General features: G+C 41.2%; 1 protein-coding gene across 4 annotated transcripts in view; it reads left to right on the top strand.

The window, feature by feature from the left end:
• The window catches only part of PLEKHG1 (pleckstrin homology and RhoGEF domain containing G1), a 143616-nt gene extending 122398 nt beyond the window's left edge, over positions 1 to 21218 (top strand). For all 4 annotated transcript variants that reach the window (XM_052784734.1, XM_052784733.1, XM_052784735.1 and 1 more), the window contains 14 exons: positions 460 to 506; positions 985 to 1135; positions 2117 to 2248; positions 4614 to 4796; positions 4883 to 4978; positions 5093 to 5179; positions 7749 to 7782; positions 8825 to 8920; positions 10170 to 10208; positions 10684 to 10706; positions 11568 to 11786; positions 14516 to 14632; positions 15457 to 17131; positions 18096 to 21218. In XM_052784734.1, coding sequence (XP_052640694.1) covers positions 460 to 506; positions 985 to 1135; positions 2117 to 2248; positions 4614 to 4796; positions 4883 to 4978; positions 5093 to 5179; positions 7749 to 7782; positions 8825 to 8920; positions 10170 to 10208; positions 10684 to 10706; positions 11568 to 11786; positions 14516 to 14632; positions 15457 to 17131; positions 18096 to 19198 — 4002 coding nt within the window. In that variant the 3' untranslated portion in view covers positions 19199 to 21218. The remainder of the gene's footprint in view (positions 1 to 459; positions 507 to 984; positions 1136 to 2116; positions 2249 to 4613; positions 4797 to 4882; positions 4979 to 5092; positions 5180 to 7748; positions 7783 to 8824; positions 8921 to 10169; positions 10209 to 10683; positions 10707 to 11567; positions 11787 to 14515; positions 14633 to 15456; positions 17132 to 18095) is intronic.
• Positions 21219 to 21421: the final 203 nt, after the last annotated feature.

The raw sequence follows: 21421 nt of genomic DNA, 5'->3' as shown, positions 1-21421 counted from the left end.
TGAAAGTATAGTTGTTTGAAAATCGCACGCCGAACGTAACCTGCAAAACTTACTTCTCCCAGTATGCAGATATGTGCTTTATCACACACAAAACATGGCATGTGCAAGTCAGTTGTTTGGGGGGGGGGGGGTAGTGATGTTTTTTGTGGTTTTGGTTTTGTTTTGTGGTTGGTTTTTTTTAAGATGCATAGATTGTCATAAAGGACCTTGGAGGCTCATTGCAAAGCTGCTTGCTTTATCTCTGTGTAAGTTTCTTTTGTTTTTTCCTTTAAGTAAAGGAAAAAATCTCCAAAAAGAAAAAATGAAATTCAATGAATAGGTCTCTGGCAGTGTTAGGACTATTCATTGATGGGGAACTGGAGGAGGCGTTGTCTTGATGTCATAAACTTTACCTCGCGCATGTGTTAGCTGCTACTTTGACAAAATCTGAATATATGTAAACCTTTCCTCCCTATGCAGAGTGAAGATTTCCACATATATACACAGTACTGCACCAACTACCCAAGGTAGGAATACTGGGTTCCCTTTTTTCATTTGTCCCTCCACCTGTTTATGTAATGCAGTTTACAGTCTATACAAAAAAATTTGTGTCCTTTCTCCCCTCCAAATTGGAGGGAGGATCAAGGAGTTTACCTTTTTTTTTCTTTTTTTTTTTTTTAACTTAAAATAAATTAAAAAAAATACTCATCTGAAGTTTTATTTTGACTCTTGTCTTTCATTGCTGTTATCATCCTTTAGAAAATGATGGTCTTATTCTGCATTGCTCCAAATGTGTGATTCCCAGTGAGAGTGGTTGCATGTCAAAGGAAAATATAACTGAATTCACAACGTAACTTAAAAAAACCCAAACAACCAAAAAACCCAGCAGTAATTTCATTAGGAACCTGCTGCCCCCTTTTATGAGGGAAGAAAGAAACAATTCTTGACTTTACTTACAGACCTGGGGAGACAATGTGTCTTAAAGCTATGTTTTGATGTTTCCAGGTCGGTGGCTGTGTTGACAGAGTGCATGAGGAACAAGGCACTGGCCAAGTTCTTCAGAGAGCGGCAAGAAGCACTGCAGCATTCTCTGCCTCTGGGCTCCTATCTCTTGAAACCTGTCCAGCGCATCCTCAAGTACCACCTGCTTTTGCATGTAAGCACCCGTTAGAAATGTATGTCATTTAGGGCTGCTGCACATTGAAGTTCTGCCTGGTACAAGGCTTGATGATTAGAAAGGTTCTGGGTCTCTTGATGCTCGCTCTTTTGGGAGTGTTTGATTTCTACATATGGAGACTCTGTCTTCGTCATTTCACAGTATATGCATATATTTGGAGTGGGGAATTTATAGTAATCATTTTAGACACATTGAATCAGTCTGTGCATCCAAATAATTAGCTTTTTTAAAAAAAACTGGTCTGTAGTTCTGAGATTGTTTGGAAGATTCTTGTCATGATTGAACACTTTTGTACACAAATTTATTATTCCAATGCAAACCAGCATTTTTGCACATGTTGCAGTGTTGGAGGTGGTTGAAAGGAGGGCTAAATACATATAAACACCCCAATCGGTAAGAATTTTGTAGGGAGGAGTGACTGAGGAAGTGGGAACTCTTTCTATATTCAGTGAATTGAGTTAAGCAAGTTTCGGAAATTCCTGCTTTATTGTTAACGTTTTCCACATATGTTTCATATTAGAAAGTCATGTTCTAGTGAAGTGTAAAGACAGTGATCCTTATTTAAAATGTCTGGTGCTTTTCTGCTCTCCAACTGTAAAGTAATGCCTAATTCCATCAGGGTTTTGTAAGTGTGTAGATACATTCTGTGTTTTAAGAAAGCCATTAAAAGCTGTCTGAAAAGGTCTCCTGTCAGCATGCTGTGTTCTCTTTCTGTGCCTCTCCACTCACATTGGCTGCTGCAAGTATAGTCGCTGCTAAACTGACCGTAAAGGCTTGGCTTTGTTAGTCATCTTGTGTTAATCAAATTGATAACAACGTGTGCTAGTAACAAAGGCAGGGACATTACATTTGAGTGATCGCAATGCAAAGACAAAATAGTACAGATAAAAACATAGTAGTGTATCCAGCTGGGAAAATTCATTTAGAAATAACAGGACTTTTTTTTTCCCCCGGTCTTAGGAAATAGAAAACCACCTTGACAAGGACACCGAGGGCTATGATGTGGTGCTGGATGCCATAGATACAATGCAGAGAGTGGCATGGCATATAAATGACATGAAGAGGAAACATGAACATGCCATCAGGCTCCAAGTGAGTTCCCGAAGAGATTTTACGGGTGTTTGTGAGCTGTTTTTGTCAATATATATGCCATTCACATTTTTTAGTTTATCTTTTCTTTTAATGTTTGTCAGTTATAATTTAGACCCCTGTTGAGTATGCCTGTGGCTGTTTGATCTTGGAAACCATGGTCATAGCTGCTTCAGGAAAATCTCAGACATCTCTACCCTACAAGCAGCATCCTGTAAAGCATTTATTTTGCAGTAATATGGAACTTAAGATAACTTCTCTTTCTTCCTTTCCCTCAATTGTACAGCACTGCTGTACAACCCTAGGGCATGGCTTTGTTCAGAAATCCTGTGGTTTCCGATTTCTCCCCTTTGTGCTGATTAATTTTGTTTTAAGGCGTTTCTTGTGCTTCTTCTTGTTTGAGTACTTTCCTTTTGGGCTTTTGAAGACTCATTATCAGTTGCTTTGTGAAAAGTATAAACCTAGAAACATGATAGTTAGAAAAAGGTTAACTTTGCTTCAGTTGAAGAATTTTTGAGGAGAAAACAAAAGCTACACCCTGAGTAAATTTTGGCATTGAGAGCGAGCTCTTTTGTAGACTTTTCACAGGTATTCTGTTCTGTTTCAAACTTCCCAGTGAATCACGATTTTACATTATGTTTTTGTCAGCAGTATTTACATTGCTTTAAGAAAATTGGGGGGATTTTTTAGTTTATAAAAGGGAGTAATAGGCTTATACTATTCCAGAAATCTACGTCATATTATTCTTTGTCCCCTTTTTTCCTTTTAACATAAATGCATCTTATTGGCCCTCATTTTTTGTGGTGTGTTTTTTGGTTTTTTTTTGTTTTGTTTGTTTACGTGTAGGGAGAATAGAGTTACATTTGATAGCATCTTGCCTGCAGCAGTGTAACCTTTGCCACACATTGCTGGAAATGCACACTAATGACTTTTAACAACAGCCTGCTATAAATCTGAGTAATGATAACCAGTAATATTTGGCAATAAAGAGGGTTACATGCTTTTGGAAAAAAACATTTTTAATTTTTTTTTTTTTATTTATTGAGCTCAGCTGGAAAATGTATGGAGTTGTGGAAAATGTTTATGTTCATAGTTACCCTTTAAAAAAGTAAAATCTGTTACTGCAGCCATAAGGATAGGTCTTCTGTGGGCTATCAGACTGCCATTCGGTCTGTAATGCTGCAAGTACTGTGACAGCAGTTCCTGCTCAAAGTCTCCCTCAACAGCAGTGGACTTGATCACTGTACCCTGACTTATTACAAGTTCCTGGAGAGATCTGATAAAATGCAACTTTTTTTGTTTGTTATGTTTAAATTTTCTTTTATAACAGTCTTGTGCATAGTCCAAAGTGTGTTGCTTTGGCGTTTTCTTCCTGTGAATGCTCTAGGCTGCATTTGTGCTTTAAATGTACTGAGATGTTTTCTAGCTGAATGCTGTATTAAAGTGTAATGTCCTAGAGAGACCAGCCTAGGATGAGGAAATCTGTCCTTGCTTTGCTAATGCTGCCAGGTTTAAAGTCCAATGGATGTTTTTAAAGATTTCTCCAGTTAAGGTTTAATCTGCTTTTAGAATAAGCTGTCCCATGCTTAAGTCCTACATCATTGCCACTGACAGAAAAAATGAGCAACTCAAGGAAACAAGATTAGCCATAGTTAAGTGACACAGGCTTGTGAAGTTGTTCTTAGGTGTTTCTCTAGCCTTTTTTTTCTTAAGTAATAAATAAGGTGAGAAATATCTATGGTATGTATACAAATCATTAAAAACACAAGTAAATCTTCATCTTCAAATGATCAGTTGACCAAATCACTTCTAGTCCTTTAGTCTTCTGAGAAACATCTCTTCAATCTGAACACCTCACAGAAGTGTCTTCTGTGATGGGTCTACAGGACATGCACCTGGCATTATAATTCATTCAGTGGGGGACCACATAACCTCAGGAGGATACCCAGGATGAGAGGAAGATGTTAAGAGGGATTGGTTAGGGACATAGAGGGGAGCAGGCACGAGAGAGACTGATGACTGAATTACAGACCATTTTCCATCTCTGTAAGTTCGGGGAGATGAGGCTGTGCTCTTTCATTACAGGCTGCCCCAGGGATCTCAGGGCTCTTGGCTGAGTCCATGCAGAGGCAGTAACCAGTGGTCAGGAGGGCATGTTTTAGTCTGGGCTTAGCAATAGGCCTCCAAGCACCTGGCTGCAATGTTGCACATAACCTAATAACCTCAGTACTGGTGTATGGTGACTTTCCATTGCTGGATGCTGCACGTTATATAGGAGAGCGGGAATGGCCTCAGCAGATTGTTTGAGTCTTCATTTCAGCAAGATCTCTGAAATGTATGTTGGTTGTTCTTCTTTAATCTCTTGCAGGAAATACAGAGTTTGCTCACTAACTGGAAAGGGCCAGACCTCACAAGTTACGGGGAGCTGGTGTTAGAAGGAACATTTCGCATTCAGCGAGCCAAAAATGAACGCACATTGTTCCTCTTTGACAAGCTGCTGCTAATTACAAAAAAGAGAGATGAAACATTTGTGTACAAAGCTCACATACTGGTACGTTGGAGAGCAGGTGGTAGCGTGCTGTCTCTGGGTCTCCCCAAAACTCCTCCGTGATTCACGTTGGTACCTCTTTGTTACAGTGTGGGAACTTGATGCTTGTTGAAGTAATACCAAAGGAACCCCTTAGCTTTAGCGTCTTCCACTACAAAAATCCCAAGATGCAACATACTGTCCAGGTATGACCGAAACCTCCCTGCCCACTGGGTAACCTGACTGATGACCGTATGCTATTCCTGACCCTGCATAGCGCAGTAATGCATTTTCTCACGGTGCTACAATTTTTTTATCAGGCAAAGTCGCAGCAAGACAAGCGCCTTTGGATTCTTCACTTGAAGAGGTTAATTCTAGAAAATCATCCTGCTAAAATTCCTGCCAAGGTAAAAATTAAAAAAAAACCAAACCACAAAACACTTCCTTTTATGTGCACTAACTTAAAGCAATCTTGTTAGTTGCAAGATACATGGCAATTTACAGAAAGTTTAGACTCCTGGAGGTTAACTAACATGTTGTTTCCTTATATCTTTAAAAGTGCCTCAAAATTAGTGGGAAAGTTCCACTATAAGCATCTACAGGGGTTGGTACAGGAGTAGAAGAATTTAACTGGGTTAGCATCATTGCTGTCCGCATTAGGATTTGCCCGCTAAGACATGAGTAACAGAGATGCAATATCGGTAAGCTTGACTGTAAAGGCATACCTTAGCTTGATACTGCCTGTCTGCACAACACCAAGGTGTGCTAATTGCAGCATATGTAGATGTTACCAAGCTAATTTTAACCTGTCTTTGTTAGGTGTCGGACCAGTGAAGCCAGTGGCAGCACACACTTCACTTTACAAATACACACACCCACCCTGAACCCTGCATCCTTAGCTGTGACATCTAGGCTCTTTTTGGTGAGATAGCTAGCAAGCTTTATGCCAGAGAAAATGAGGCACTGATATCATACTCATAGCTGTAATGTCTTGGAGTAGGGAAACCTGATCCTTTTATTAAACCTGATCCCTTATGTCCTTGTGGGTGCTGGTCTCTTCTGTCAGGTGGCTGGAGATAGGATGAGAGGAAATGGCCTCAAGTTGAGGCAAGGGAGATTTAGGTTAGATATTAGGAAAAATTTTTTTACTGAGAGGGTTGTCAGGCATTGGAACAGGCTGCCCAGGGAAGTGGTTGAGTCACCATCCCTGGAGGTATTCAAAAAGCGAGTAGGCGGGGTACTTCAGGACATGGTTTAGTGGGCATGGTTGATGGTTGGACTCGATGATCTTGAAGGTCTTTTCCAACCTGAATGATTCTATGATTTATGAAATCCTGTCTTAGAGCTCCAGGTGATGTTTCCCAGTGTAACATATTGCACCTCTCAAAGGGTGTTAACCCTAGTTAACTCTTGCCATGACAGAGCAGCCACTGACTTGTGTAGAAGCAGGATTTTTTTCTGATCCCCCCCCCCGAGTTTACTGTTTCAGGGGTTTTTTTCAGCATTAGTTTCACTGATCAGTTTCACTGACTTTTTTTTCTCCAAGTTTTATGCTGTAATGGCTAAAAAATGTTACCTGTGACTGACGTGCACAGTGCTGTACTAACTCTCATTTTCCACAGCTCAACAAAAAGAGAATTATGGGAGAAAAAAGCCCTAGTGGTTGCTATTACTAATTCTCCTCTTATCTTTTTGTTGACAGAGTTTATCGAAGGAATAATGCTTATGCTAGTATATATGCTTACAATGTAAATACTCACTGCAGTTTATTAGGTTGTAAAAAAAATACTCATCTTTTGCATCAAGATTTTTTCTTACTGGATTTTTTTTTTAATCTGTGGAAAAAACATAAAACCAAAAATATAATGCCATTTTCTGCTCAGAGAAGTAATTTCACTTGAGAAAGGAAAAGTCTAACCAAATAAATCTCTGAGGTTGTCTGCACTTTTTTTTTCTTTTTTTTTTTTTCTTTTTTTTGACAAACGGGTAGTTGCTAGTTATGAGACTTCTCTCTGCCCAGCTTTTGGAGGCTTTAATAGTAGTCCACATGTGACGCCTGGTGGAAAATTACGGAACTGCACCTGTAGAAGGGCAAGCAGGCTATGTAGGCTATTTTATTTTAGCTTATTTTCTGATTTATGAGCTGATATGCTTGATAAAACATGCAGATTATTTTTTCTATTTTAAAAAGTGACAAATTTTAAGAAATCATGAGACGCTTTTTATCCTGGTTCTATCTTAAACCAAATGATGATTTATTTTTTTTAATAACTGTTCCTCAAGGAATCTCTTAAAGGAAGCAAGGTTGATAGCGTTTTCTGTGCCAACAACTTCAGAGTTGAAAAATAATAGAGGAGTTAAACTATTTGATTTTTAGGGAGGAAGCATTCTGTGAATCACCAAAAAAAATGTGATTCCCAGATACTAGGGCCAGTTTTGTGCCAATCCAAGCAGAATATGAAGATGTGTATCGACAGCTCTAAATTCTGAGGCTTGCAGGGAGATCTCTGGAGGTTTGAGTCTCCATGGAGGAGACCCAGCCTGTGCAGCATGATCTTGGCACAGCACAGCCCCTATCTTTGAAGCCACAGTAGTTTTTGCGGTCAGATGTGCCATCACTACATCCTCCAGGAATTCCTCGTACCAGTGGGTGCCATAGGTACGCGGTTCTCCCCTTGCGCTAGCAGAAGGGAGGTGGGCATGCAAGGCAGAGCTGCCAGGTGCAGTGAACAACAGGTTTTTGTGTGAAGCCCTGAAGGTAAGCTCTGGTAACTGCCAGCAAAATTCTTCTTCACATTTGTAATGTGTCCAACACACAGAGAAAGGCAGAAAATAACACTGCTAACCGTATCTATTAGTTCAAAAATTAAGCTTGCTGTTGTTTACATGTAAACTCAGTACTATCTGTAATATGCTATGTAATTTGTCCTTCTACTTATAGTTTAACTTTTTAATTTGTCACTTTTTCTTTTTCAGGCCAAGCAGGCAATTCTAGAAATGGATGCCATACGTAAGTTGGTTCTTTTTCACTTTTGTTTTAAAAAAGGAATAAAACCTTCTTCAAAAGTTTGGCTTTAATTGTTGATTTCATCTGAGACGGAAGAAGGCCAGGCTTACATTCCTTGAATTATGACCTTGCAGGAAAACCCCAAACTGGGTGCAGATCCTGTGGAGCTCTGTAGGCATTGGACTGACTGATCTGCAACCAACAAGTTATGCCTCATGTTGAGCAAGGAAGAGGCAGATCAGACCACCTGTAAACACTGGCCACTCTCTTTTGCTTACTCCATGCTGACTAAATGTATGACCTTTCCTGTGTTGTAGCATAAACTCCTTCTAGCTAGCACCCACTGAAGGGCTAGCACCCACTGAGGGGCTAGCAAGAAGCAAACGCAGCTTGAAGAAGCACGTAGCAGTGTTATGACTTCGTCCTGCTGGTAAACCTGCAGCTGGAGGACTGCGAGGCTTGTGCTTATGTCTGAAGAGTTTACCTGTGTGTCCCCCAGGAGCCAGTGTTAGAAAGCACATGTGATGCTGCTGTCTGTGCTCTGAGTGCGGTCCCACCTGCACGGTCCCTGCTGTGGCATCTGCTGCTTGCAGCCTTTGCTGGTGCAAACTGCATTAGCTCTTCGTGTTGCCAGTGATCCCTAGCGGTGTATGGAAATGAGAATGATAGTCCTACGATATAAATGCTGAGGAAGTCTTGGAGTAAAGCAGGCTTGTTATTTATTTACGTAGCTGTTGTTGTAGAGAATCGGTCGTGAAGGCTCTGACTGAGAAACTGGCAAACGAGCATGATGATGGTGGATAAGAGTTGCTGGGTTAGCCATCTGGAGCAAGGCACAACTAAATGGGCAAAGTGTTTCCATGGCTGGGTGGTTAACGGCTACCCTACAGCAGCATATCTTGCTCGTGTTGCTTCAGGCTCTGATGAAGTGCCACTAAACCAGTCAGAAATGGACAATGGCACTGCCTCCGAAGAGAGCTGCTGATGCATGTGAAGTGACACCCTCGTCACTCTCTTATGCCTTGTGCCACTGCTTATTCCACAGATCACCCAGGCTTCCACTATAGCCCCGAGGGAGAAATGAAATCATCGTACCAGCCTAAAGAAGGCACTGCTCCTCACAGAGTGAGAAGGAAATCAGGTGAATAAACTCCTTTACCACCAAGATGACAAAAGGAAAACCAAGCAGGGTTGTTTAGGGTTGGGTGAGGCTGGGCACGTGGAATTGGTCTTTAACCTGCACTCCATGCAGGTTTAACATGGCACAGTATCTCTCAGATATGGATGGAGCATCTTATTAACCATTTGTTGTTTGTGTGATTTATTTATTTTATCCAGTGTTTGCATTTAATTTCATGGATATACATTCCTAATGGTGGATGCATAAAGAACAGTTGGTACTTTCTAATGGATAAAAGAATGCATATGGAGGAAAGCCAGTCACATTATTTAAGTCTGACATTTCTCTCTCTGCCCCCCCCCACTCCCCCCCAAAATAATTACTGTCTTAGAAGTGGTTCCATCCTGATTATGATAAGCTTATTATTTCACAACATGATTACTGTCTTTACTTAGTGTAAAGTCTGCCTTATGGATAATAGAGATTTGAGAGGTGGTTATGCTGACTTTGGGGTTTTTTCCTCCTAGCTCAAACATACATCCATAATTACTGTTAGTTTCCTCTTGAAGACACTACCAATATCTGTGTAGTTGGGTGACTTCATACTGCAGTCACTGTGTTCCCCTCTTCAGCTACTTAAAGACCTGTCCAATTTGGAGTGTGTAACACTGTGTATTCGGAATGACTTCATGAGAATGTTGTAGTGATTTATCATACAGCAGCATTTGTATCTGAAAAACAATCAGGTTTTAATTACTTCAGGCATCTTCCTTTGCTTCTGAGCTTCCAATGCTTCCTTTGCATTGGTGCTGCTTTGCCTGTAAAGGGGATAATACAAAATACTGATCAAATGGCCGCCTATGTAATGTTCCCCTACTTATACTTTTAAAGCCCTGCTAAGCTGTTGGTATCTCATACATTTTTCTAATAAGGAGCCTCCAGCAACTTAGAGCAATAACAGAAATGACCAAGTCTTTTGAAAGCAGGAATCTTAAAATGGGATAAAAATTTACGTGTGGCTTGTTGTATGGAGGGCAGCTGCTATTGCTTTAAGAAACATGTATGTTCTTTGGTAATAGCTGTAGGTTTGACGCTTCAACAAATGCTTTTTTGTGAGGAAATTGGGTGATTAAGAAATGAAAATCTGGCTTCCCTGCATGGGCTCAGAAGCTTAAATTTTGGAGGCCTATTGCTAAATAAAAAATTGGCCAAGGTGCTTATAGATTTCTTTGGGATGCTGGAGTGCTTAAAATGTTGTTGTCGTTTTCAGAACCCTCATCTAGAGTTCATAAAGTTTTGAAGTCAAACGGTAAGCTACTTCGTCTACTGCTTATTGACCCAGTGCTTCTGTACTTTGTAGAACAAGTAAAGATGGATCCTTTTCTCCTATAACTTTCCCTAAATGCACTGGGGGGGGGCAAGGAGGAAAAATAGGTGTGCAAAGAAAACAAAATGTTATTGTTTAAATCTAACATCGGCTTTTCCACACTTGGGTTCTGGTCCTGTAAACATCCTAGCAACTGGCAGCTGAACACAGAGTCTTGGTGATTGTCAGTAGTTGCTCATGTTGTATCAGCGTTGCAAAATTAGGACCTCAGGTGGAACTGTGGTAAAGCTCATGCTGTCTCTGTTTTATCAGAGACCCTATAGTCTGCTCAATTGCAGCTGCATTTAACCCCCTTTTGGGAATTCATAATTGGGATATTAGTGTAGCATTAGAATGGGCATAGACTGACACCAGTTTGATTACTCACTCATGATGAAGTATGTATTTCTGTTTTCAGATATAAGTCCAGATATGCAGAAGGTAAGCCATTTCTTTTATTTCTTGATTTAGCACATTCAAATGATGTAGAGCACAGTATTTACTGTAGAATCTGCATCATCTTGGTTGTGTTGATTTTGAGAATGGAAACAAAACCACAAATGTTGTTTAGCATCTCCAATAAGATTACTAGAATGAAAGCAATAGAAATACAGCTAACTATTTCAGGAATATCTAATAAAGAAAAAATGACTGATCCATATATTGTTGTACTTTATAATACAGTACAATCAATTACTAATGCTATAGGGTACTTAAAAATATCACTATAATCACAGAAGTGCTGTGTATAAAGATAGTGTTTATTCTTCGGAGCATGTTGCCTTTGCATTTATTAAATAAGACTGGAAAGTTTCAGCTTATTCTGGTAAATATATCCCATACATAAATCATGATATATGACCAAACAGAGCAGATACAGCTTAAGCAGATGGAAATGAGCACTTCTAATTTTTAAATTTGCTGTAAGAATTTGTAATGAAGTTCCCAGTGCAGTTTGAAAGTCTCATGTTGAATTTCAAGTCCTAGGGTTTTATTTGGGATGGAATTTAAAGTGTATGTGTGGAAGATTTATAAACAGGGTACATTAGATATGACTCCACTGCGATACCATAACACTGAAGCCCATGATTGGGGTGGGGGTTTTTGCATATTTTTTTTCAGTTCTAAATATTCTATGGAAAAATACTCATTGTTTTACTTATTTCTTTATAAATCTCATTTCAGTGCAGCTAACTGAGCATAACTTAAATGTTGCCTATAAGTCTGATGTAAAACAGTGTCTTACTAAAATATATAATCTCTATAAACTTCTAATCAAAGTTTTGTGGTGGGTTTTTTAAGCGGGTCAGTATTGAAGGAGCCCTATTATCTCAAGCCACCAAACTAGGATCAAATGAAGCCCTGCTGAGTTCTAGGAAAAAGGTTCCATTGGAACCTAGTGGGCTGGAGAGCCAATTTCAAGAGTCCGTCGAGCCAGCCTACAGCAGTGATCAAGATGAAAATCTTCAGACTTCTGCTACTGAACAGATTGATGCTGATGATGAAGAAGAGTCTGAACAGGTAGGAAAAAGGGGGGAAAAAAAAAAATTCTTTTTTCCTGGGGAGGATGGAAGAGGGATTAAAATTATCTGTAAAACAGCAAGGAGGCAGGAATGTGTTACAAGTATTTACAACTTTCTCTCTTTAGAAATATTTTTATTTAGACCTCACACAACACTCCTTTGCATTTTAACAGAGATGTTGTAAAATTAGCCCCTAGACAGAGGAAGAAATCCCCACTGCTTGAAAGAGATTTTTACTTAGTCCTTTGCAGTCCTCAAGCCTAGTTCTGACAGAACGCTATTGCTTTTACCTGTGTGCATAATTGACCTTTCCTTGCTTCTCCAGCTGATGCCGTGAAAGAAACCTTTTCAGGCCACATGTGGAGACAGTGCCTTCAGGTCTCCAAAGCAAGGACTTGAATATTAAGTTAAGATTCAGGCACTGCCACATGTGATGTGATGTTTCTTTACCTGTGAGCTGGCTGGCAGTAGTTAGGAACATGTGAACTTTAATATGAGAAGTTGTGAGTAGGATTTCTGAAAATGAGAATCTTTATCTGTTACTACTGCACAGGTGGCAGTTTTCCCCACTCTGTGTGATGTTTCCACATATATGTAGTACTTCCGAAACACTAAAACCCCAGCTTTGAAATGTGGCTGGATTAAAGAATCTAGATTTTCAGTTTGTTTGGTTTAGTTGATGCTGAGGTCATATCCTTGTGTGGTCCATTTATTTTGTGAATTATCCAAAACCTATTATTGAAATTCTTTTTGAAGCTTACTGCGCATTTCCTCTTTGAAATTATACTATTTGCATTGTAAATCTTTGATAAAATGGTATCTCATATCAGTGTAGTGCAGTATCTTGTAATTGTCCCTCTTCCTGACATGAGAAAGTACAAAAGAATGAGTAAGTGCAAAAGAATACCACTATAAAAATGTATAACAGTAGCTTAGTGTTTAATCCTAGGTGTGGCAACAATACCTTCTCAGATTCTCCCCGTTCCCACCATGCATGCCCTTCACTCTGAGTTAATTTGGACACTGCCCAACACGTAACATTCCAGCCTTCTGTTTGTTGTTTTGCATTTTTTTCTGGGAAGTTGGATGACAGCATATTTTTTAATTTAGACTTCTTTCTGGTTTTCAAGACTGCAAATGATAGTAAGACTATCCTGTCCCCCTGTCCTGGTTTCAGCTGGGATAGAGTTAACTGTCTTCCTAGTAGCTGGTACAGTGCTATGTTTTGAGTTCAGTATGCGAAGAATGTTGATAACACTGATGTCTTCAGTTGTTGCTCAGTAGTGTTTAGACTAAAGTCAAGGATTTTTCAGCTTCTCATGCCCAGCCAGCGAGAAAGCTGGAGGGGCACAAGAAGTTGGCACAGGACAGAGCCAGGGCACCTGACCCAAACTGGCCAACGGGGTATTCCATACCATGGGACATCCCATCTAGTATAGGGACTGGGAAGTGGGGGCGGGGAATCGCGGCTCGGGGGACTAGCTGGGTGTCGGTCGGCGGGTGGTGAGCAATTGCACTGCACATCATTTGTACATTCCAATCCTTTCATTATTGCTGTTGTCATTGTATTAGTGTTATCATTATTAGTTTCTTCTTTTCTGTTCTATTAAACAGTTCTTATCTCAACCCACGAGTTTTGCTTCTTTTCCCGATTTTCTCCCCCATCCTTCTGGGGTGGGGTGGGGGGGTGAGTGAGCGGCTGTGTGGTGCTTAGTTGCTGGCTGGGGTTAAACCACGACACCCCCTTTCAAAAACAAACAAACAAACAAAAAACAAAACAACCTTTGAAAATTGAATTTTTGTGTGACCACCTTTTGTTATAACTTTGGCTGTGAGATTAAGCCCTTTCCCTTGTCCAATTTCTATGTATTCTTTTACATCTGTATTTTTATACACAGATTCTGCTTTCAACCCCTTTTGATAGGCTGTATGGTGTCGTGGTTTAACCCCAGCCAGCAACTAAGCACCACGCAGCTGCTCACTCGCTCACCGCCTCCCCCAGTGGGATGGGGGAGAAAATCGGGGAAAAAAAGTAAAACTCGTGGGTTAAGATAAGAATGGTTTGATAGAACAGAAAAGAAGAAACTAATAATGATAACAATAACACTAATAAAATGACAACAGCAATAATAAAAGGATTGGAATGTACAAATGATGCGCAGTGCAATTGCTCACCACCTGCCGATTGACGCCCCCTTAGTCCCGAGCGGCAATCCCCCGCCCCCACTCCCCCCAGTTTATACACTAGATGTGGCGTCACATGGTATGGAATACCCCGTTGGCCAGTTTGGGTCAGGTGCCCTGGCTCTGTCCTGTGCCAACTTCTTGTGCCCCTCCAGCTTTCTCACTGGCTGGGCATGAGAAGCTGAAAAATCCTTGACTTTAGACTGAACACTACTGAGCAACAACTGAAAACACCAGTGTTATCAACATTCTTCGCATACTGAACTCAAAACATAGCACCGTACCAGCTACTAGGAAGACAGTTAACTCTATCCCAGCTGAAACCAGGACATATGGATTGATATAATTTAATTGGTTATTGTAAAGAAAGTTTTCTAGGCTCTGAATCATTCTTGTGGCAGTGCTCTGACTACTCATGAGCATTTTGTCCTCCCGATGTGGATACCTGGCCTGTTCTAGCTGCTAGTAATTCTTCTGAACAAGACAGTACAGAGAACTGTAGATTTTATTACCCCTCCCTTGCTCTTTTCTTTTAAATCACAGGGAGTGCAGCAAAACTCACTGCAGAAATCAAAAGGGGGAAGAAAAAGACTTAATAGTCAAGCTGCTGAAAACGTTGAAAAACGGAGAAGTGTTAATCTCAACAAGTGTGAAATGCAGGTATATAATTTTTTGTTTACTTCTACTTTGCTGTGCATCATAGATATGTCAAAGAAATATGTGTTTTTCCTAGGTAGACAGATAAGTCATCTTCTGTTTGTGTCATGTATTAATATTCATATCATTGAAATATTCATCTATATGATGAAAGACTGTTCTTTTGGGGGCAGGGAAAACCAAACCAAACTAATCAGCATTAACTTAAGTGAAAAGGAATCATCTTTCCTTCTCTTTCCCAACCTCTGGCCAGGAACATCTACAGCATCCTTCACGTCAGCATTAGCAGGCACGTGGCCTTGCTGTAAATTAGATCTGCTAGCTGAGCTGGATGAAAACTTACCCCCAAAAGAAAATGAAATTTTCGGTGGTATGTGCTAGAGACCATAATGTACCTTTCTGCTAGGGTTACAGGCAAGGGGAAAGGGAGGAGAACAAAACTTTTGGCACAAGCCCAGAGTCAGATTAGCTTAATCCAACTGTGAAACTGCAGAGTTAGCATAAAAGGTTTAATCTAACTCCTGCCAAACAAATTTGCCTTTAATTACTCATGCATTAATATAAGCCAGTGTCTTGTATTTGAAGTAAGATGTTATTAAATGCCAAGAGTGAACTCTGAACCATGATAAGGATGAGGAGGCAAAGTAGTCTGGCATTGCCACCTTGGCTCCCTGGGTCTCTAGCGAGGACCCTGCTCACCCTGCCCATCTCCACCTACTCCATGCTGCAGGGCATGCTGGTGCTATAGCAGTTCTGTGAATGGAGGGAATCGTTGTATTATTGCAGGGGATAGGCTAATATTACCTGCATATTTAAAATCTCCACAGAGCTCCAAGGACCCTTCAGATGAAGAGTCAACCCAGTTGAATACCGATCTTCCATTTTCCTGCGCAGCTAGACAGCCACAGTCACCTAGACAATTCAGCACACCCCAGAGCGACTCGCTAATCATGAATATCCTGGGGGGAAGTACCTCTGTCAGAAACATCTGGACTGACCATCAGATCAGGCAGGCATTGTTTCCCAGCCGGCGCCCACCTTATGAGAATGAAGACGACGAAGATGATTATCAGATGTTTGTACCATCAGTGTCTACATCCAATGCTAGTTCAGCTGTGGGTGGAGAAAGGAGGGGTTCTTCTGGGCGTCCATGTAGCTGGCACTTGGGGGTAGTGCATCAAAACGAGACTTCCAGCCCCACTCGTCACAAAATTGTTAGGCGGGCCAGTAGTGCTGGTGAAAGTAACACGTCTCCAGCCAGCATAAGGTATAAAATAGGGGAGCGGGGTTCTCGAAGGGAAGTGAAGAGAGCAGAAGTAAGTGGTATGAATGCATATCCCGAATCTTCAGAGGAGCTAACTATTGATGATATCGAACATGTTTATGATAATATAAGCTATGAAGACTTAAAGCTGATGGGTCTGACAAGAAGGGAGGAGACAGACCGTGGTCCTCAGAGATCTGCTAGAGACTCTCTCTATGAGGCTGAAAACAAAAGCAGCTTAGATTCACCCTCCAAAAAGAGGACAGCAAATCAAAACAGGGCATCCATTTGTGCTAGTAGGGATGAGATACTACTCAGTAGAGAAGCACCTACTTCAAGTTTGGATGAGCTCAGGATCGTTGAAGACAACATCTATGACACCATAGTGCTTCCAGAAACACCACTGTTGGATTTTAAATGTGACCCCTTAAAATGCTCTAAAAGGAGGAGTTTTCTGGGCCTGGAAAAGGACTTTGCATATTGCAATAATCTACGGCAGTTTGTTTCTGAAGAGAGTCTCCAGTTCAGTGAAGATGAAAGTCCTTACCATCGTGTTCCCGTTGACAATGACTATTTGAGCTTAGTAGATAGCTCTTCCAACTCAGATTCACTGTCCCATAAGTCTGCAGCAGATAAACTCTCGGAGGAAGTAGACGAGATTTGGAATGACCTGGAGAATTACATCAAGAAGAATGAGGAAAAGACAAGAGACCGTCTCCTTGCAGCCTTTCCTGTTTGTAAAGATGATATGCAGGAAAGGCTGCATGCTGGTAGTACACCCGAACTGAGTAAAGATGTAGAGTACTCTCTGTCTACTCTCTCTCTACCAGAAACTCCTATTTTCCCTAAAACTGTGAAGCCCAGGGCTGCCACTGTAAGTGAGGCTAATCTCAGGCTTGAAGACACTACACCGTGCAAGGAGAACTCTTTTATGAGTCTGAACAGATCTTCCTTCTCCAGTGAGATGCCTTTTGTAGATAGCCCGTATGAATCTGCCAATAGTGTTCTGTCCCATGCGCATGCAGAGGGCATGGAAAATGACTTGGCTGTTGTGGATAAAACAAAGAATAGGGTTTTTATGATGGCAAGGCAGTACAGTCAAAAAATTAAGAAGGCTAACCAGCTTTTGAAAGTTAAAAGTCCAGAGCAGGAACAGCCAGCTGGCAGACAACAAAAAATGAAACACAAAGATCTTGCAGCTATTCTGGAGGAGAAGAAACAAGGGGGTCCTGCAATTGGTATGTTAAAAATATTTCTGTACAGATATATTTCTTTAGTAACTTTTGGTGAAATTTGTGTACTGAACTGGAAGATTATGAATTTTCCCCACCATGTTAGTTGAATATCAGTACTGTATTTTCTGTCTTACTACTGAAATGAGTTTTCTGTGACTGCTTCTAACATGAATAGTCCTTTATATCTCAATTCTTGTTGTTACTTGATAAAATTGGGAAGAAATAGCGGGGTAGTATCAGGACAGATCAACTCAGCTGAGACTGGAAATAGAAATCGTGCCTGAAGCACTATTGGCCTCTTTACAGAAAAGCAGTTATTTCCTTTAGTAATGTGACCTTCAGAGCTTGACTGAAAAGGTGTATTTTCAGGTAGGTTCACCTCCTAACAAGTCATGTATTTTTGCTCAGGTACCATCCACATCATGCCGATAAGCATAAGGAATGGGACCAAATAAGAAAGAGCTGGTGGTCTTGCTCTATCTAATGAATGTGCAAAGTCGTGGATGTGCACCAGCTTTGGAACTATTTTTGTCTGTGGTCAGTTGAAACAAATTGGAGACATGGAGCCAGTGGACTCCGTGCACTAGAGTGTCATTGCCTTCCTGTGATATTTATAAAAGTCCCTAAATATCTTATTTACCAGGCCATTTTCTGAATGTTCTTTTCCATTGTAACATGAAACAATCAGCGTATTATTGGAACCGTGTGCTACATTGCGTCCTGCATGACTGTCATTGTCACAACGTATTTTATGCTTCATTTTCTGAATACAATGTACTGAAATGCAATGCAATGCACAGCTCTTCTGGCCACTATTGTTTCATGTTACTTTGTTAAGGCTGAAGATACTGACACAGCTGTAAACTTTTCCCTTGACCAACACAAAGCGTTTTGAGATTTTTAAATTTTCATGACTCATTCGAATGGATTGCTTGCCTCTGCTAAGTTAATTCTCTCTCCTTTCTAGGTGCCAGAATAGCTGAATATTCCCAGCTTTATGACCAAATCGTCTTTAGAGAAAGTTCACCTAAGGTCCAAAAGGAAGCCTGGGCCACTCCTCAGGAGCCATCAGCCGGGAGGTTTTCCACACCCGTGGCTGCATCTCCTCCTCGTTCCCAGGCTGCCAGTGAATGCTCAAGAGCAGAAGATTGGCTTTTGCATTCTACGTACAGTAACGGCGAGCTGGCCGACTTCTCTCCATGGCCTGAATCCCAAGACCCGAAGTCCAAGAGCTCATATACAGAAGCTGGTACAAAAAGCAATTCAAGGCAGTTGCCATCAGCTGGCTCAGTGCCTTCCCTTCAGATTTCTAACCGTTTGCATGTTCCAGCGCAGAGGTGGAGCGCCATTATCAGCCAACCGAACAAAGAAAATTTACATCAAGATCACGTCTATAACTCTCTTGGGAGAAGAGTAGGCAATGTAAAACCACAGGCATACAGCAGGTCGCAGTCGTCTTCCTCAATTGTGGTCAACAGGTCTGGAGAATCAATCGTATATCCTAATGAAATGGACAAGAAAAAGCTCCATTCGAATAGGAACTTCCGAGTCAACAGCCATCAAACACCGGGTATTGCTTCAGGATGTACAGGGCCTGATATGAGACAGCAGATCCCTGAAAACTGTTCAGATATGATTCTGCAGGATTCTCAAAAGGTCCTGAGAGTGAACAGGGCCTCCCCTCTGACGGCACAGATGGCCACTCAGAACTATTTTTCAAACTTCAAAGATACTGAAGAAGGAGAAGGGGATGACGATGACTATGTTGAAATAAAGTCTGAAGATGAGGGATCTGACCTGGAGACTTCTCAGAACCAAACAAGGAAATTGGATCCTAAACTGCGTAACGAGGACGCTGCTCCTCCTGAAACGCTCTGCGGCAAAACTGTCTCTTGTACTCCTGCAAAGTCCGCCAGCAGCAAACACGCGCTTACCCCGTATCTGACTGCATATAGTGATTCGGATAAACTGAACGACTACCTGTGGAGAGTACCATCTCCTAATCAGCAGAATATTGTCCAGTCCTTAAGGGAAAAGTTTCAGTGTCTCAGTTCAAGTAGCTTTGCTTGATGCTTTCAGTAATTTCTAGCTGCACTGCCTTATCATGACAGAGTATATACTAGGACAATCAGTACTGGCATCATGTATTTCCATAATATTACACAATCAGGCATTGTATCACAGTAATATTATAAATAGATGTGAAATGTATCTTTTTAAAAATGGTTTAGAATCCTGGAAGTAAAAAGGCCACGTGCACGCTGTCTGGTGTCTCGCTCCATAGTGCAGGTGGACTTCTCTCCTATTTAACTGTTGCATCTCTTCCCTTGTTAGGTGTGATACCCTTTGATTCTTCCCAGCGAACCAGGTGTGATGCCATTTGATTCTTAAACCATTTTATCATGTGGAAACCTTAGTATTTGGACTTTTGAGTTGGTGACCAGTGTTCTGCATCCAAAATACCCATATGATTACTCTGGTTACATACGGGAGCATTTAGCTGAGCAGCTACTCCTGTGACTGCAGATTTCTGAGCAGGGTTCTGGTAATTACACCAACATGCTACATGTGCAATTGCACATACTTTTTGCACATTAGTTTTTGTCAGACAGATTCCAAGTGTGTGGGACCAATGCATACGCTACATTACTTTAGAACAGGCTTCTTATGTTTTAAACAAAATCAAGTTCTAGTGCTTGTGAGGGATGCCAGACTGATAGCTCTGTGTCTGAAGCCTCTCCTACTTTCCATAACTGCACAGTAGGCAGAGAACGGGCAGTGGCGGTTTTTTGTGTGAACCTGTGGATGTGACGCAGTCCTTGCCTGGAGGATGTTTTGGGCAGGAGAAGGGGAGCTCCGCTGCTTATGAAGATGGCTAGACCGGGTTTGGTACCTCCAGTGATGGTGGTGGTGGCAGTTGTGACAGCAAAATCCGAGTATATTGTAGCTCAGAGCCCAGCAGTTGAAAGTCACTGTGTGTGAGTTTGCCAGGTAGCTGTATTTTATACACAGTGGCCTGCAGGGCATTTTCTCGAGTCCCAAAGTCAGTGACCCCAAGAGGGACTGAGGCTTGGCCAGGTGCTTGGGTGAAATATTAATCATGGGGCATGTTTGGCCCATAGGGTGGTTCAGCAATACTGCAGGTTGAGTGACAAGCTGCCCTCCCCAGGGAATGTATCTACGGTAGTAGGAAATGGCCCTTCCTGGCAGAGAAAGGTAAAATATGTATTTTCTAAACCAGGCAGGGCTGACTCTAATCCAATTTATCTACAATAGAAGTAGCTTAAGAGATGAGAATACATTCCATTCTTTTGCAAATAATGTATAGGCTAAGTGCTGCCATTTAGAACAAGAACAGGCTTTCCAATATGATGCACATTTGCTCCCCTTCGTCATCTTTGTTGCACAGCTTTGGATTCCGTTACTTGAAAACATTGTACCTAAAGGAAAGCCTAAATACGTCTACACTGATCATCTTGTGTGAGTGGTGTTCTTATTTGGTGCTTAAATTCTTCAGATTACGTGCATAAAGCCAGTACTGAGTTAAACATATCAATAAATAAACGAGTTTCATTGAAATACTGTTTTTACTAACCACCTATCACTCCTCTCAGCTACAGAGCACTGTACTTCCAGAATGGCCGACTATTTACTACACTGGTTACCCTGAGGAAAACCCGAAGTTATCAGTGTACAGCTAATTATTTGTAGACTAAGATTTAAGGATTTGAATTTGTTAGAATGGATTAAATTATTTACCGCACGTATCTTGCATTGGCTAGGGATTGTTATTTTGAGGGCTGGTTGGTCATGGGACTTACTAGCTCGTACCACTGGGATACTTGTTACCGTCAGCGCATCCACTGTGATAGGACCCGCATCTATCTAGTAAAATCCGACTGCGAAATAATGTTGTACATATTTAAGACGCCGAGGTGTAGCAGAGCCCGTATTTATTTAATATAGCTTGTAAAGTATTGTAAATATGAATAGAAGTTAAATCTGTGCTTTACCCGCGCACGTCTAGATTTGTTTAAACGGCTAGGGGTTTAACTCGCATCTCATGCAATCAGTGGAGTTGGGGGGGGGGGTGTGGAAACAAAGAGAAAAAGGGACTTGTACTAGCCTGTAACTTCTCCCAGGGACCATTTCATACTATTTTTAATAAACGTTGAGTATGCAAAAGCTTTGGGGTTCCGTTCATTGGGGTCGGGGGTGGCATGGTGTTCGGGTTTATAAGCGGGGAGGAGGGAGGCGGTGGTTTCTGTCGGTCGTAGGTGATGTTTGGGGGCG

Source organism: Harpia harpyja, chromosome 4, assembly GCF_026419915.1.
Source record: "Harpia harpyja isolate bHarHar1 chromosome 4, bHarHar1 primary haplotype, whole genome shotgun sequence".
NCBI classification, from domain to species: Eukaryota; Metazoa; Chordata; class Aves; order Accipitriformes; family Accipitridae; genus Harpia; species Harpia harpyja.
Note: the sequence above shows the minus strand (reverse complement) of the source record. Positions and strands in the feature narration are given on the sequence as shown.